The following is a 13,941-nucleotide window of genomic DNA, read 5'->3' on the forward strand; positions in this document are numbered from 1 at the left end:
TACCTTGGTCACACCAGGCCTGTGCCACAGTGCTTCTTGATCCCCACATGTCTCGGTGCCAGCATATTGGCCACAGAACCCCTCCAACGTGCTATGCCTTTGTCATGGCACCATATGCTTTGGTCATAGTATATCCTGGCCACAGTGTGCTTGTGTTCTTGTGCCTATGTCTACACGGACGGGTCATGGCCATCCTTGGTAAGTGTGGGCCTCTGTCTCTGTGTTCTCGGGTCTCAGAGTGCCTAGCATGCCTTAGCCACTGTATACTGATGGCCATTTGCAGCTGGGTAACTGGGTGCCTGAGTCATGCCTCATCTGGGTCACAGCACTGATGTGGTTATAATGTGACTTCTATTTACAAAGTAATGATGATTAGAAATAATCTCTTGGCATGTAGGGTACTCGTGGGAGGTGGAGAGATGGGTGGGATTCCAGAAGCCAAGTAAGAGAGGCATCAGCTAGCCAGTATGCTAGGACCCAGAGTCAGGTTGATACACATAGTAACAGAATCTGTGTCCCAGAACGTTGACGTGGACTCTTTAAAAACCATCTCTATGCTAATGACTCCTGATTTTATAAATTCTTCCCAGACTCATATATTTATCTGCCAGCTTGACGTTCCCACTGTTATGTCACTCAGTATTTATGCAACTGTCCCAAACTGAGCTGACAGTCTCTTCTAAGCTGACCTTCCTCGGGTCTTCCCTGAGGTTAGACACCTCCATTCTTCAGGTTGCTCACACTAAAACGTATGGTCATTCTTGACTTTGCTTTTTCTTGTACCCCACATGCAACACATCAGCAAATCCTGTTGACTCTAAATTCAAAGTACATAATAACCCTCTCTTCCTTCATAGCTGCAACTCTAGTCCAAAGGTCATCTCGCCTGGATTTTTAAAATAGTCACATAATAATCTCTTGCCCTCTTTATTATCAACGTAGATACCAGATAGACCTGTTAACATGTAAGTCTTTCCTCTGATAAAAACCCTTCAAAGTCTGTGCCTCCTCCTTTGGGAAAAGGGCAAAGTCTTGCAATGACTCCTAAGGCCCCCAGTCTGAGCTGTGTTACCTCTCTGGTGTTATCTGGGCCCTTTCCTCCTGTGACCACCTCCCTCCTGCTACATGCTCCTGCTTTGACACCTTTGCACTTGCACTTTCCCTCTCCCTGTGGAGTGCTCCCAGAGAGCAACAATGCTGAATCCCTCACTTTTTTTTTTCAGCACTTAGCTCAAATGATCCTTTATTTTGTCTTGCTGCTAAGCACATTTCCTTGCTTTGTTTTCCTTTTTAGCATTTGCCCCTATGCAACACACCATGTATTGTACTCATTTTTTTTTCTTTGCTTATTGTCTGTCCCTGACAGTAAGTTCAATGAGGGCAGCCGCTTTTATTTTTATTTGGTGTGTCCTTGTAGTGCCTGCAAGTGGAACAATGCTTGACGTCTGAAAAGTCCTCAATGACTGTTTGCCGAATGAATGAATATTAGGCAAATTCTGCATTGTAAATTTCATTTCTGCTCTTTGTTTTTGTTTTATCTTCTGAAAACTCTTTTGAGGCTTCATTGCTAATCCCACGTTACCTATTTTTCCCCTACACTTTTGGCTCTTTGATTTAATCTCACTATAAACTCTTCATCTCCTACCTCTCAGGACTCTAACATGCATGCGGAGCGTTCACGTCTCTTCAGGAGGAGCACTGTTCACTCTCTGGACCTTTCTACTCTCTTTCTAACTGCCCATTGCAAACTCCATGGGGTTTTCTAATAAGGTCTTCAAATTGTAAAAAATAAAATTCATTGCATTCTTCCAAACTTGTCACGTTCTGCAGCTCAGTTAATGGTACTACAATCTATCTAATCACAAAAGTTGGAACTCTGGTGTCTTCCTCAGTTTCTCTAGGATAGTTACTTCTAACATCAATCAGAAGACCTCTTTTTGGTCGGGATGACATTTGGATTTCTTGTTTCAATCTTTACCTAGCAAATATAACATCTATGTATGTATGTATGGTTGTATGTGCGTGAGATACACACACACACACACACACACACACACACACAGCACACAACAATTACAGAGGCTAAAGCCACAGTTCTATTAAGCTCTAAGTCAGAAAACTGGCAGATAGAACCGGAAGTTTGACCAAGAGCCAAAAGTTTCTCAGGTGTCACAGGGGAATGAAGCCAGGCTCACTGCATGAAACTGGACACTGAGGCAAGGCTCTCCACCTGTGGAGTACAAAGGAAAAAGCAGTGGCTACTGACCGGGGCAAAGGTGTTTGTCAATCTATACACTTGCGGTGCTTCAAGGAGATAGACTGGGCTTGAACCAAGCCGCCAGCCAACTCCCATAACTGAATTTGCTGAGGGCCGCATATCATCCATAGCTTCTACTATAAACCCAGTGTCTGGAGTAGGGTCCAGCAGCGCCCCCAAAGCAATCATAAAAAAACACTATAGAGAAAAAAGTGGTCCTAAAGGGAGCAAAGAAAAATTATAAGCCTGCAAACAAAAATTCCAAAGCATATAACTAAAACTAACACTAAAAGAGACAGTCAATAATATCGATGAGTAGGAGACTGTGTCAGGCTTAAAGAAATAAAAATAATGGAACAATCTATATGTGATTTTGAAATCCTTTTGTTTAAGATTCTTGGAGACACAAAAAGTAAGACCCAGGGGAAAAAATTGTGAAATGCCAAACAGCAGATATAAATCAAGAAGAAGTGGTTAAAAAGAGATACAACTAGCAATCATGTATATATAGAGAGAGTCCTTGATTTTAAACAAAGAGGACCTTCTAGAATGCAAAGAATTAGAGAATTCAGACACTACTGAGCATTTGCCTAGAACAAACACAGGAGAGTAAATGAAAAATGTAAAAGATAATTTGAGGTTCCAAATTACATCTTAAAGGATTTGAGAATTCAAAAACAAACTAGAAGACATATAAGCAGTTTTCTAGAAAATAAATTTCCAGCCTTGAGGACATGAGTTTTCATATTAAAAGTACATCCTTAGTTTCAGGTATGGTAAATAAAAAGAAACCCACATCTACACCCATCACGGTGAAATTGAAAAGCATAAAAGATAAAGTAAAAAGTCTCAAAAGCTGTGAGAGAAAAGATGGATTGGCAGCAAAAGAATGACAATTAGAATTGATTTCAACAAATGATTCTGGGAGACAATGGAATACTATCTCTGAAATGCCAAGAGAAAACTACCATCAATTTGACACTTTATACCAAGATAAACCATAATTTAAGAGTGAGGACAAGATGAAGGTGTTTTTAGACTCATAGAGGCCATGAAAATGTACCATTCAAGAAGTTAAAGAAGGGGCAACTGGGTGGCTCAGCAGTTGAGCTTCTGCCTTTGGCTCAGGTCGTGATCCCGGAGTCCTGGGATGGAGTCCCACGTCGGGCTCCCTGCATGGAGCCTTCTTCTCCCTCTGCCTGTGTCTCTCTCTCTTTGTGTCTCTCATGAATAAATAAATAAATCTTTAAAAAAGTTACAGAACTCTTAATGGATATATTTCATTGATGAGAAAAATGAACCAAAATTAATGAAATCAAACATCAAAACAAAATGATTGAAGGAATGGTAAAATATGTTGGGCAATCTATAAACCATGTGGAAGAGAATTCTGGAAGCATCACTGTAGATAGAGGGAGTGGTAGGAAGTAGTAGGAACTCAGTGTGTAGGAAAAATGTGTAAAAGTCATTAAGAGGAGAGAGAAGCTTTACCTCGTGTAAGAAAAATAAGAGAGAAAGAGAGAGAGAAATGAATGTTAAAATTTTAGTAGGAAATTCCCAAAGAATAAAAATACAAACAATACGTTTCAAATTAGCAAGAGAAAAGAAAAGTGAACAAGAATAATGTCAGCAATCTACCTGAAGTCAGGAGAGGAAAAAACTGAAGAGAGCATAGAAAAAGAATAGGAAACAGAATAAAATAAAATGGTAAAAATAATTCCAAATATATTAGCAACCTCAAATAATAATGGTTGAACTTCTCTATTAAAAACCAAAACCAGGGGCACATGGGTAACTCAGTCGGTTAGCTTAGTCGGTAGCTCAGGTCATGATCCTGGGGTCTGGGGATCAAGCCCCACGTTGAGCAAGGGGCCTGCTTCTCCCTCTGCTCATGCTCCTTCTCATTCTCTCTCTTTCTCTCAAATAAATATATATATCAGGTTGGGGAAAACTTTGAGGCACATTCTGATGATAAAAGATGCATCTTTTTATTGTGGGAAAAAGAACACAATTTAGCCTTTTAACCGCTTTTAAGTGTAAGTTCAATAGTGTTAAGTGTATTCACATTGTTATGGAACAGATCTCCAGAACCTTTTCATCTTGTCAGCTCCCCTTCCTCCTAGCAACCTGGCAACCATCATTCTACTTTGTTTCTATGAATTTGATTGCTTTAGATACCTCAGATCAGTGAAATCATACTTTTAAAATCACACAGAAAAATGGAAAAAATGACAGGACTGGAGGAGATACACAAAGCAAGTAGCAAATTAGCTGGTGCAGAATAGATTCACCTTAGACACTCCCATCAGCTTACTGCTGAGCAACACTGCTTTGTAAGGAGTGGGGCGTGGAAGACATATTCATTGAGGAGACCAAGAAAAAAAAAAAAAAAAAAGATTGGCAGGACAGGAGCAGAATGAGAAGAATGCAGAGATTCGGAAAGTAACGATTATGAAACAATGTGTTGGTTCAGTCAAATGGGGACCTAAGCCCATGAGGGAATTTGGAAGTCTGGAGTATTGGTGATCTCCGTCGGTGATCTTGGGAAAAGCTATTTCAACTGAATTTGAGCAAATTCCCATCTCTCAGATTGAAGAGGAATTGTGCTTTTGAGAAGTTTGAGATAAATAGGAGAGATGATAATCTAGAGGTGAGGCTGAGGGAAGAGGAATGTTGCTTTATAGGACTCATATAACCATATTTATAAATTGGGGGCAAAGAGATTAAGATGGAAAGGTGGCGCCTTCTCTCTCCAGCTGTATCTGGTTAGCCCCGCATAAATCGCATTTTCTTTAACAGATTCCCATACCTTTACCTCTCTTTGGTAACGGTTACTGTTTCCAGAGCCTGAAATTTCCTTTCCCTCTTTCTCCACTTCTTACTCATCTCCTAAGACTTAGCTCAAATATTCCCTCCTTTATTAAATCTTCTCTGACCCTCCTAGGAGAACCAAACCCTCATTCCATTGCATTCGTTGAGTTTGTAAATACAGTCTGTTCTTTTGTAACAAGAAAAATATGTTATTTATATATGGGATATAGTTATAATAAATTTTTAAACATTCTGTCTTCTAGTTCTATTATCTGTGTCATTTTTAGGTATGATTTTAGCTGTGGATATCTCTCTCCATCATACAAGTCACATTTTCCTGCTGCTTTACATGCGTGGTGATTTTTTTTTTTATTCTACATCAAATATTATGCATTTGGACTTGTTGAGTGCAAGACATTTTGGTATTTCTGTAGATATTCTTGAGTTTTATTCTCAAAGACAGATAAGTTACTTAGAAGTAGCTTGATCCTTTTTGAGCCTTGATACTTTTAGGTGGGGCCAGAGCTGTCCTTAGGGCTAGTTTTGCCGCATTACTGAGGCTATGTCCCGAGGATCTACGTGATGCCCACTGAATTATGAGGTTTTCCACTCTGGTTAGTTGGACCACCTACTGGCCCTGTGGGAACTTCGGGAACTGTTTCTTCTAACCCTTTAGTCGGGTTCTTCTTTTCCTGGCCTTGGGTAGTTGCCTCACTTGCACATGCTAATGGGTGTTCAAACTAATGGCTCAAGGGGGACCCTCTGCAGATCTCTGGCATTCTCTGTGTAGTCCTCTCTTATGTAATATCCTAGCCTTCCAGCTCTGTCTCCCTGACTCAGATAGATGGCTGGGCTCCATTTGGCCCCCTCTTCCTGAGCCATAGCCTGCTATTATAGGGTTCACCTCATTAATTTTTATTTTCTTAGGGATTGTTGCCTTTGTGATTCCCAATGTCTAACATCTGAAAATGATTATTTCAACAATCACTTAAGTTTCAATGAGGAAAAGAATGGGAAAGCTGAAGAGCTGGTAGGTTTCAGATGAAAAAAAATGTCAATAGTAAAGTTTTTAAAGTTATAAATGCATAGCTATAAACTTAAACATTACTCATTAAATTCAACTTTTAATCATGAGATTTTGCATACTTTCAATAGCTTCTCTTTTCCTATACACCTGTTATTATTATTAGCATCCACGTAATATGTAAATTATAAGGCCACTCAAAGGAGCAATGCTGTGTGGGCCACAGCACTTTTTTTTCCTGGTAGTGATCAGCTTATAACCCGTGGTGTCCTGAGAAAGGCAAATCGCATCTACTAATTGATTATATTAACATATACTTTAGTTGTGAATTTTGCCATAAGAAAACCATCGTTTTATCAGGGTAAAACTTCCTCAAGAGAAGAATTCTTCAGTGATCCAGGCCATGTCTTACTCATTTTTGATATCCCAAGAGCCTATCACATTGCAGGTACTCATGTGTTGTTAGGAATTAATCTTGAATTAATTGATCTTGAAACACAGTTGCAAAAATCTGGATGACTAATAAGTCTCCTTTAAAACTGTGTCTACAGGTGAAATGGAAATACGAAATTGTAACGGCTGCAGGATGTACTAGTACAAGAAGGTATTCAGTAAATGCTAGTGGGGGTCAAAGGCCTAAGGCCGGCCACAACAGTGGAGCCCAGGTTCTGGCATCTGTGTTAGGGCCGGTCATTGAGGCCAAGCTGTTTATTTTTAAAAGGGAGCTTTATAAATCAATGAAGAACAATGTCAATCAGAATCTTGGGCAGTTCTTCACATTAAAATTACTATTTCAAGATAGGGCAGGACAAGCTGTTGTAAGTACACTCAAAAGACAATGTTCAAGTGCAATCAACACTTTTTTCCTCACTTATATTAAGTTGGGCTTCAAAGCAAATACTCTCGGTTGGTAGCAAGCCCATATTCCATAGAGCCATTCAGAGACCCAGTGTCTTCTACAAGCGAGGTCAAGGCAAGAGCAGCTCTAGGCAATAGCTTTCTAATCAACCAGGTCGCTGCAGGAGAAGGACATGGAAGGGTGTGTGTAAAGGTTTCGTGCTCCAGGCTTGAAAGCGGCACTTTACACCTCTACACACATTCCAGTGGGGCAAAAGTCACCTGGCTACAGACACACCTAAATGCAAGCTGACTGAGAAATATGTGCAGCTGTGTGCACAGCTCCAATAAAAAAAAAATCTGTTGACACACCTGGCCATCTGTTTACTTTTCATAAACTGAACAGGAATTGATTTTCCTACTGACTGCTAGACCACATCATCTGGTGAGTGTTAAAAAAAAAAATACAGATCTTTTGACTTCCTTTATTTCTTCCTAGAAGATGTCCCATTGACATATAGGTTAACTGTTCTTAGTATTTTTCATACAATGACATCACAGCTGGCTTTGTAACCAACAGCTTCCCTCTGATATTCTCATGGTGGTTCATATAAAGTTCTGCTATGTGGGGGGCAAAAAGGAAAGGTTTGCTTTTGAAAAAAGTTCTGGATTCAAAAGAAGAAAAACGAACATTTCAGGGTAATAATTTTGTCATGTGTTTAGGAGTTTCCTTGGGGAAGAATATTGAAGAATATTTATTTTAGTATTTGTTAATAGCCCAAGAGTCTATGGTAGGACCTAGCACAGTAGATACCAAAAAAAAAAAAAAAAAAAAAAAAATGCTCGTTGAAACAAAAATGAAATAATATACACAAGGACAAGTGTGTTGTTGCCAAATTTCAACATTGAGCTGTACACAGATCAACATAAAGCCACAGAGGTGCATAGGATCTGGTGAGGGGTACTGTACCATACTGTGAAAAGTGGGGAATGGCAGTTACATGGAGGGTATGGTTTGAAGTGTAGGCTGGATCAATGAGTGAAAGGTCTTATACATCATAACTGGGACTTAAAGTGTAGCCATCAATGGTTTTTAAACAGGAAAGTGGCCAATTCAGATCTATTTTAGAAAAATAATTCTCTGAAACAATGAATTGGCTAAGAGAGAGACAAAGGACAAGACACTGATTTAAGAGACAGGTCAGGGTCTGAACCTGGCAGTAGCAATGGGCTAAGAAGGAAGGCATAAATAATCTTGAGGACATTTCAGGTGCCAAATTTACAGGAGTGGTGATTATTGATAATTAAACATGGACGGGAGTATCGGAAGCACAATTGTTCTGGGATACAGGTGGAAAAACCCAGATAATCAACTTCTTCTAGGATATGTGAACTGCATGTAACACTTTTAGGGAGTTCAATTAGAATTAGAGACAAAATTAGTGTCAGTTACAGGGACCCTACTAAGTTATAGCATTTAACACAGTGTATTATAAATATTTATGAACCTGCTTCCTGTCCCACTGATGATTAGGACAAAGATCATTTTACTCCTTTCTATATCACCTATTCAAAATATACAACTAAGCATATATGAAATGTGTGATAACTGCTAGTGTGTTATCAAATTTCAACTCTGAGCTGTAGATCAAAATAAAGCCATATGCAGAGACATCAAAGTAACTACCCAAACAATGGCAATAATCTCATGAAAGCATTAGGTGTTATGTTCAAACAGGATTTAAAAAAAAGTTAAACTTGTTAAAAGCCAAAATCAACCATGAAACTCAATAAAGATATGAGAAAATTACATCCAAGAGTGAAATTGTAATAGTTATGAATTGCTTTGCCTTATTCCTTAAAATGTATCTCAAAAATTCTTTAATTAAAAAATATAATTCTAATAAAAAGCTACATGTGAATGCTGGTTATAATTTCTGTATTCATGAATATCAGTAACCACATGGGAGGATATAGAATTCAGACTCTTGACACTAAATACAGTAGGAATAAGAAATTACAATTCTTATACTAGTGAGAATTTGAGTTGTATACATTTCAACCTATAATATAGATTTTCAAGGGAGTTTTATCTTGATAATATATCTCAAGTAAAATCAAACATCTATATTAAAAGACACTCATCACTACCAGGTTTCTCAAAAAAAAAAAAAAAAATGGCCTGAAGATGTGAACAGACATTTCTCCAAAGAAGACATACAAATGGCCAGCAGACACAAGAGAAAATGCTCAATGTCACTCGGCATCAGGGAAATACAAATCAAAACCCCAATGAGATACCACCCCACACCAATCAGAATGGTTACAATTACCAAGTCAGGAAACAACAGATGTTGGTAAGGATGCAGGAAGGGGGAACCCTCTTGCACTGTTGGTGGGGATGCAAGCTGGTGCAGTCACTCTGGGAAATGGTATGGAGCTTCCTCAAAAAGCTGAAAATAGAGCTACCCTCTATGACCCAGCAATTGCACTACTAGGGATTCACTGCAAAGGTACAAATGTGGTGATCCGAAGGGGCACCTGCACCCCATTGTTTATAGCAGCAATGTCTACAATAGCCAAATTGTGGAAAGAGCCCAGATGTGCATCAACAGATGAACAGATAAAGATGTGATACATATGTACACAGTGGAATACTACTCAGCCATCAAAAAGAGCAATCTTACCATTTGCAATGTGGATGCAACTAGAGGGTACTATGCTAGGCAAAATACATCAATCAGAGAAAGACAATTATATGATCTCACTCATCTGTGGAATTTAAGAAACAAAACGGGATCGTAGGGCAAAAGAAGAAGATATAAAGCAAGACGAAATCGGAGAATCACTGACCTCTATCTGTGAAACCAATAACACTTTAATTGATTGAATTTAAATTAAAAAAATAGAACCAAAGACCCCAAATATTGGGATAACTCAGTAAATATATGTTGGCGAACCCTCTTCTCTCTTAAAAGAAAATCCCAACTAAAGTACCTCTGTGCCATTTTTGGACAAATCTAAAACCTCTTGAGACTGTTTCAAGACTTTTTATACATTTGTTTAAGCAATGCCTCATGAAAAAGATAAGTTCTGGTAACTGGATATTTCTAGAATATTGAAATTATTCAATTCGTGAAGAAACTGTACCCCTCTTTGAAGACTCTAATAGTTTTTTTGGCAGGACACTGAGTTATTCAATGTGTTAATAGAATACTGTCTTAAAAATAGTGAGTTCTAAATTATCCTATTACACAAGTCCAACCACTGCAGATTCCAAGAGTGGGAGGCACAGAACAGGCACTCTGCGGTAACATTTGGTTCTCATTCTCTTTCAAAAATACCACCAAAGCACATCTATTGTAATATTGGTTATGAATTACTTCCTATCACATTAAATCAAAAAGACTAAAACCCCTCAGGTGTGTACAAATACCAAATCACTTTCCTTTTTTAAAAATAATAGTACCATTGGCTATATTTTAAGAAATAATTTTTGGTTTCTTTCTGTAAGGAGACTGGGAAAATAAGTTTGTTAACGTCCCACGGATTGTATTTCATAAAATGTTGTTGGCCACAAGTAAGGAATATTTATCTCCCAATATCTTAAAAATCAGCCAAGATTATACATAGTAACGATGTTATCATTAGCGTTAGTAATGAAGAAAAAACAGTGTCGAAGTTGGGTGAACATCACATCTACGACATTAAGATATGTTGTACATGAATTGGTCTTTATTGGAAAGTATAGAAAGATTAAACTGAAAATTTTAAGCATTTCTTTTCAAATAAGCCAAATGATTTAATATTTACATCTATTTTTTTCTGTAGTCTATTATTTTAGGATATCTTAATACCTACTAGATTCATTTTAATATGGAGACTCAATATTATATATTCTTTTCCTGCAAATGTCAATGAGAAATTGCTTGCTTCTCCCTACAGCCAAAATTATATGTAATTCATAGGTTTCAGCACAGAGTGAAAGGGAAAGACCGTATTAATGTAGAGTAAATCTACTTTTTGAATTTCAAGTGTTAATGATTTAACCCTTTGGGGCTAACTCTGGAAAAACTAAATCCTTATAAGAGGTTGATAATCATTGAATAGATCTCTATCAATGCTTGCATGGCATCTGGCAATAATGAAGACAGATTAACAATACGATTTTGAGAATCTGGCAATAGGATAAAGCCAAAGCATATAAAATCACTTCTCTGCAGTTAGTTACTGGTGGTCCAGGGAAGGATCCACTTCCTGGCCTCTGGTGTCCAAACTAAAGGAGGAAAATCTTACTGAATCTGAGTTCCAGGTTTCTGGCTCACAAACAACAAAGCTATACACTGATTAAGCAGGAAAAGTCACCCCCAACAGATCCTCTGAGAAGAATTTGCTTTTCTAATATCTGCTTTCACTTTAGTTCAAAGAACTGACAATGGCATAAATTAACACCTTCATCAAGTTAGATTTTGAAGCTTAATGTGTGATGTTAACTCTTCCCACGCATATCTAACTTCTGGGCAAGAGGATTTGTCTTTACACTACATATGAAAACAAGAATTTGTTTTAAAACAATCCCGTTTCATCATGTGAATTGTTAAGCTTAAGTTTATTTCAATTACTTAAGACAATGTCGCTTAATTTTTAAAATGACTATATTCATTTTGTGTGTGTACACGCCAGTCATGTAATGCCGTTTTTATCTAAGTACTGTTTAAAACAAGTATTTTAAATCGTTCAAGTAACAGATTTGATACTCAGTTTGACCAAATTAGAAAAGTATTTTAATTCTTAAGGAATGTTGCAGAATAGTTTAAAAGTAGCTTTTCTATTAGAACTGCTCATCCAGCAGAAAATCAGTAAGAATAACCAAGAATTCCATCAACATCCCATTCTCAGCTGGAACACTGGATGAAAATCCACCTTGGTTATAGCCATTTTAACTATAGAAATGTGCAATAAACCACGCTCTTGTTATAATTAAAGGGATGGTGAATGTGAAACTATTTGGAAAAGCACAGGGCATTAGACCACATAAGGCATTATTATAATTAAAGAAACATGGCTTGAACAGTGATTTAAGCAATGGTGGCTGTACTGCATTAGAGCAGACTATACCAACAAATCTTTTTTTTTTATTTGTAAAGTTAGGAATAAATTAATGTACCTCAAATCTTTGTAGTTCTTTTACATTTATAATGTGCTTTCACATACACTAATCCAATTAGAGTCCGTATTACCTCAACCTTGTGTGATAGGCAGAGTGGTCATCTTTTTGCTTATATTTTAATGTGCTGAGCCTAATTTCCATCAATTTGAGACATGATAATATGAAATTATTAAGCCTAAAATGTGTCAAAAACAATAAAAACTGTAGTTGTATAGATGGGGCATGGGATCCCAATGACACATTTTATTAAATGCAATGTGCAAAATAAAATTAAGTGAACTCTATTCAAAAAGGGTACAAGACAGGTATTATTTAAAATGCTTTAGTACTCATTTTCAATAAAAAGAAATCTGGCATTATAAAAATACATAAAAAGGTCATGGATTCACACCATTAATTTACATAAGATTTTTTTTTTTGCATAAAACAAAGTTAAAATAGTTTTAAAAAGGTATTCTTATATGAAAGTTACTCCCAGTATAAAATTTTTATAACTTTTTGTAATTTTGGTCCATCTGTATAAATAAGACATTTTATCCTTTTAAAATTCATAACTCCATTTAAAAACATAGGATTCTCTCTTTTAAATAAAAGTCCACTTGAGGTAGTATGTTAGAGCTCTTCTTTGCTCTCATTCTGTCTATGTGTCCAAGTCATAAGACTGAAAATTTGGAGTCCTGTGGTTTTCTACGGTCTGTTTATAGGTACATGTGTGATTTTCTTGCTGAAAATCTGTCCTTTCTTTCCCATATTCCTCTGACTCAGAGTCCAAGTCTGGGGAAGAACGAGTTTTCAGGTGAAAGGCTCTTGGCTGACAATCCACTGGCTGTCCAAAGCTTGAAAAGGCATCCAGATGAGCTCTCTTCAGAGGCTTTCCAAATGTTCCTGAAAGCAAGCAAGCAAGCCCTTGAGCGAATGGGTCCACTGGCTAGCATGTAAATCAAAACACATTTCCAATGAAGGAGCATCTTAGCCCGTGAACACGAGTAAATGTTTTCTACAAGTCATTTATGGTATCGGGCGTGTGTGCATCCAGTTATGGAGAGAGAACTTACAATATGGAGCTGGGTAATGAATACCGTATGCCCATTCTTTATCACATTTCATCCTCTACAGTAATAGTAATCATTGAGCAATGAGGTTCCCCAGTGTAAGTTCTTCCAAACCCTGGCTTTAGTACTTGACAGTCTACAATTCTCCATGAAGGAGATCTGGATTGTGGGTTAGCAGGTATCAACTGCACCTGGGTATAGAAAGTTTCTTCCAAAATAATCCTGATGCCTTGCCCTTTCTTCTTTACTGGCAAAATATTATTTAACTGCCTCAAATTCTTGTCACAGTCATAAAAAAGTCATTTTCATTTTTTGAAAAAGGAGTAAGCAATTATACTGTGACAAAACATACAATTTCTCAAAATTGGGTAAAATATTTTAAGATTCTTTTTTTTTATTATTAAAACAAGACAATTTGTGGTTCATTTTCCCATATCTCCATTTAGTGAAAAGATGATCTCAGTTCTTCCACCCTTTGTCCCCATGCACTAGACAAAAAGAAATCCACAAACGAGTCTTGGCGCTAGCCAGAGTCTACCACCATCGACTTGGGCTTTGAGGCTCTGATGGTCTCCTCTGCCAAAGCAGTCCGGCCTGGCTGACAGGCGGTTGTTGCCAGGTGGGACGCTGTCCACCCTTTGACCAGAGTCAAAGGGTGACCCACCAGACATCCCAAACCACAATCATGCAGTGCATACAACTCCACCCCAAAAGCTGCTGTAGCCCAAAACCACTTTTTCCACATGGCTGACAAATGGAGCTCCTAAGTCACTCCCAAAACTTGTCCTCT

At 37.7% G+C, this 13,941-nt stretch overlaps 1 protein-coding gene and 1 long non-coding RNA gene across 5 annotated transcripts in view; one reads left to right on the forward strand and one right to left on the reverse strand.

Moving 5' to 3' along the window:
- The window catches only part of LOC119873580, a 61,229-nt gene that overhangs the window by 36,366 nt on the left and 10,922 nt on the right, over positions 1-13,941 (forward strand). The window lies entirely within an intron of this gene.
- LRIG3 (leucine rich repeats and immunoglobulin like domains 3) overlaps positions 10,643-13,941 on the reverse strand; it is a 49,081-nt gene continuing 45,782 nt past the window's right edge. For all 4 annotated transcript variants that reach the window (XM_038549842.1, XM_038549843.1, XM_038549841.1 and 1 more), the window contains exon 19: positions 10,643-12,984. In XM_038549842.1, the coding sequence (XP_038405770.1) occupies positions 12,740-12,984 (245 nt within the window). In that variant the 3' untranslated portion in view covers positions 10,643-12,739. The remainder of the gene's footprint in view (positions 12,985-13,941) is intronic.

The sequence above is a fragment of the Canis lupus genome, chromosome 10, assembly GCF_011100685.1.
Source record: "Canis lupus familiaris isolate Mischka breed German Shepherd chromosome 10, alternate assembly UU_Cfam_GSD_1.0, whole genome shotgun sequence".
NCBI classification, from domain to species: Eukaryota; Metazoa; Chordata; class Mammalia; order Carnivora; family Canidae; genus Canis; species Canis lupus.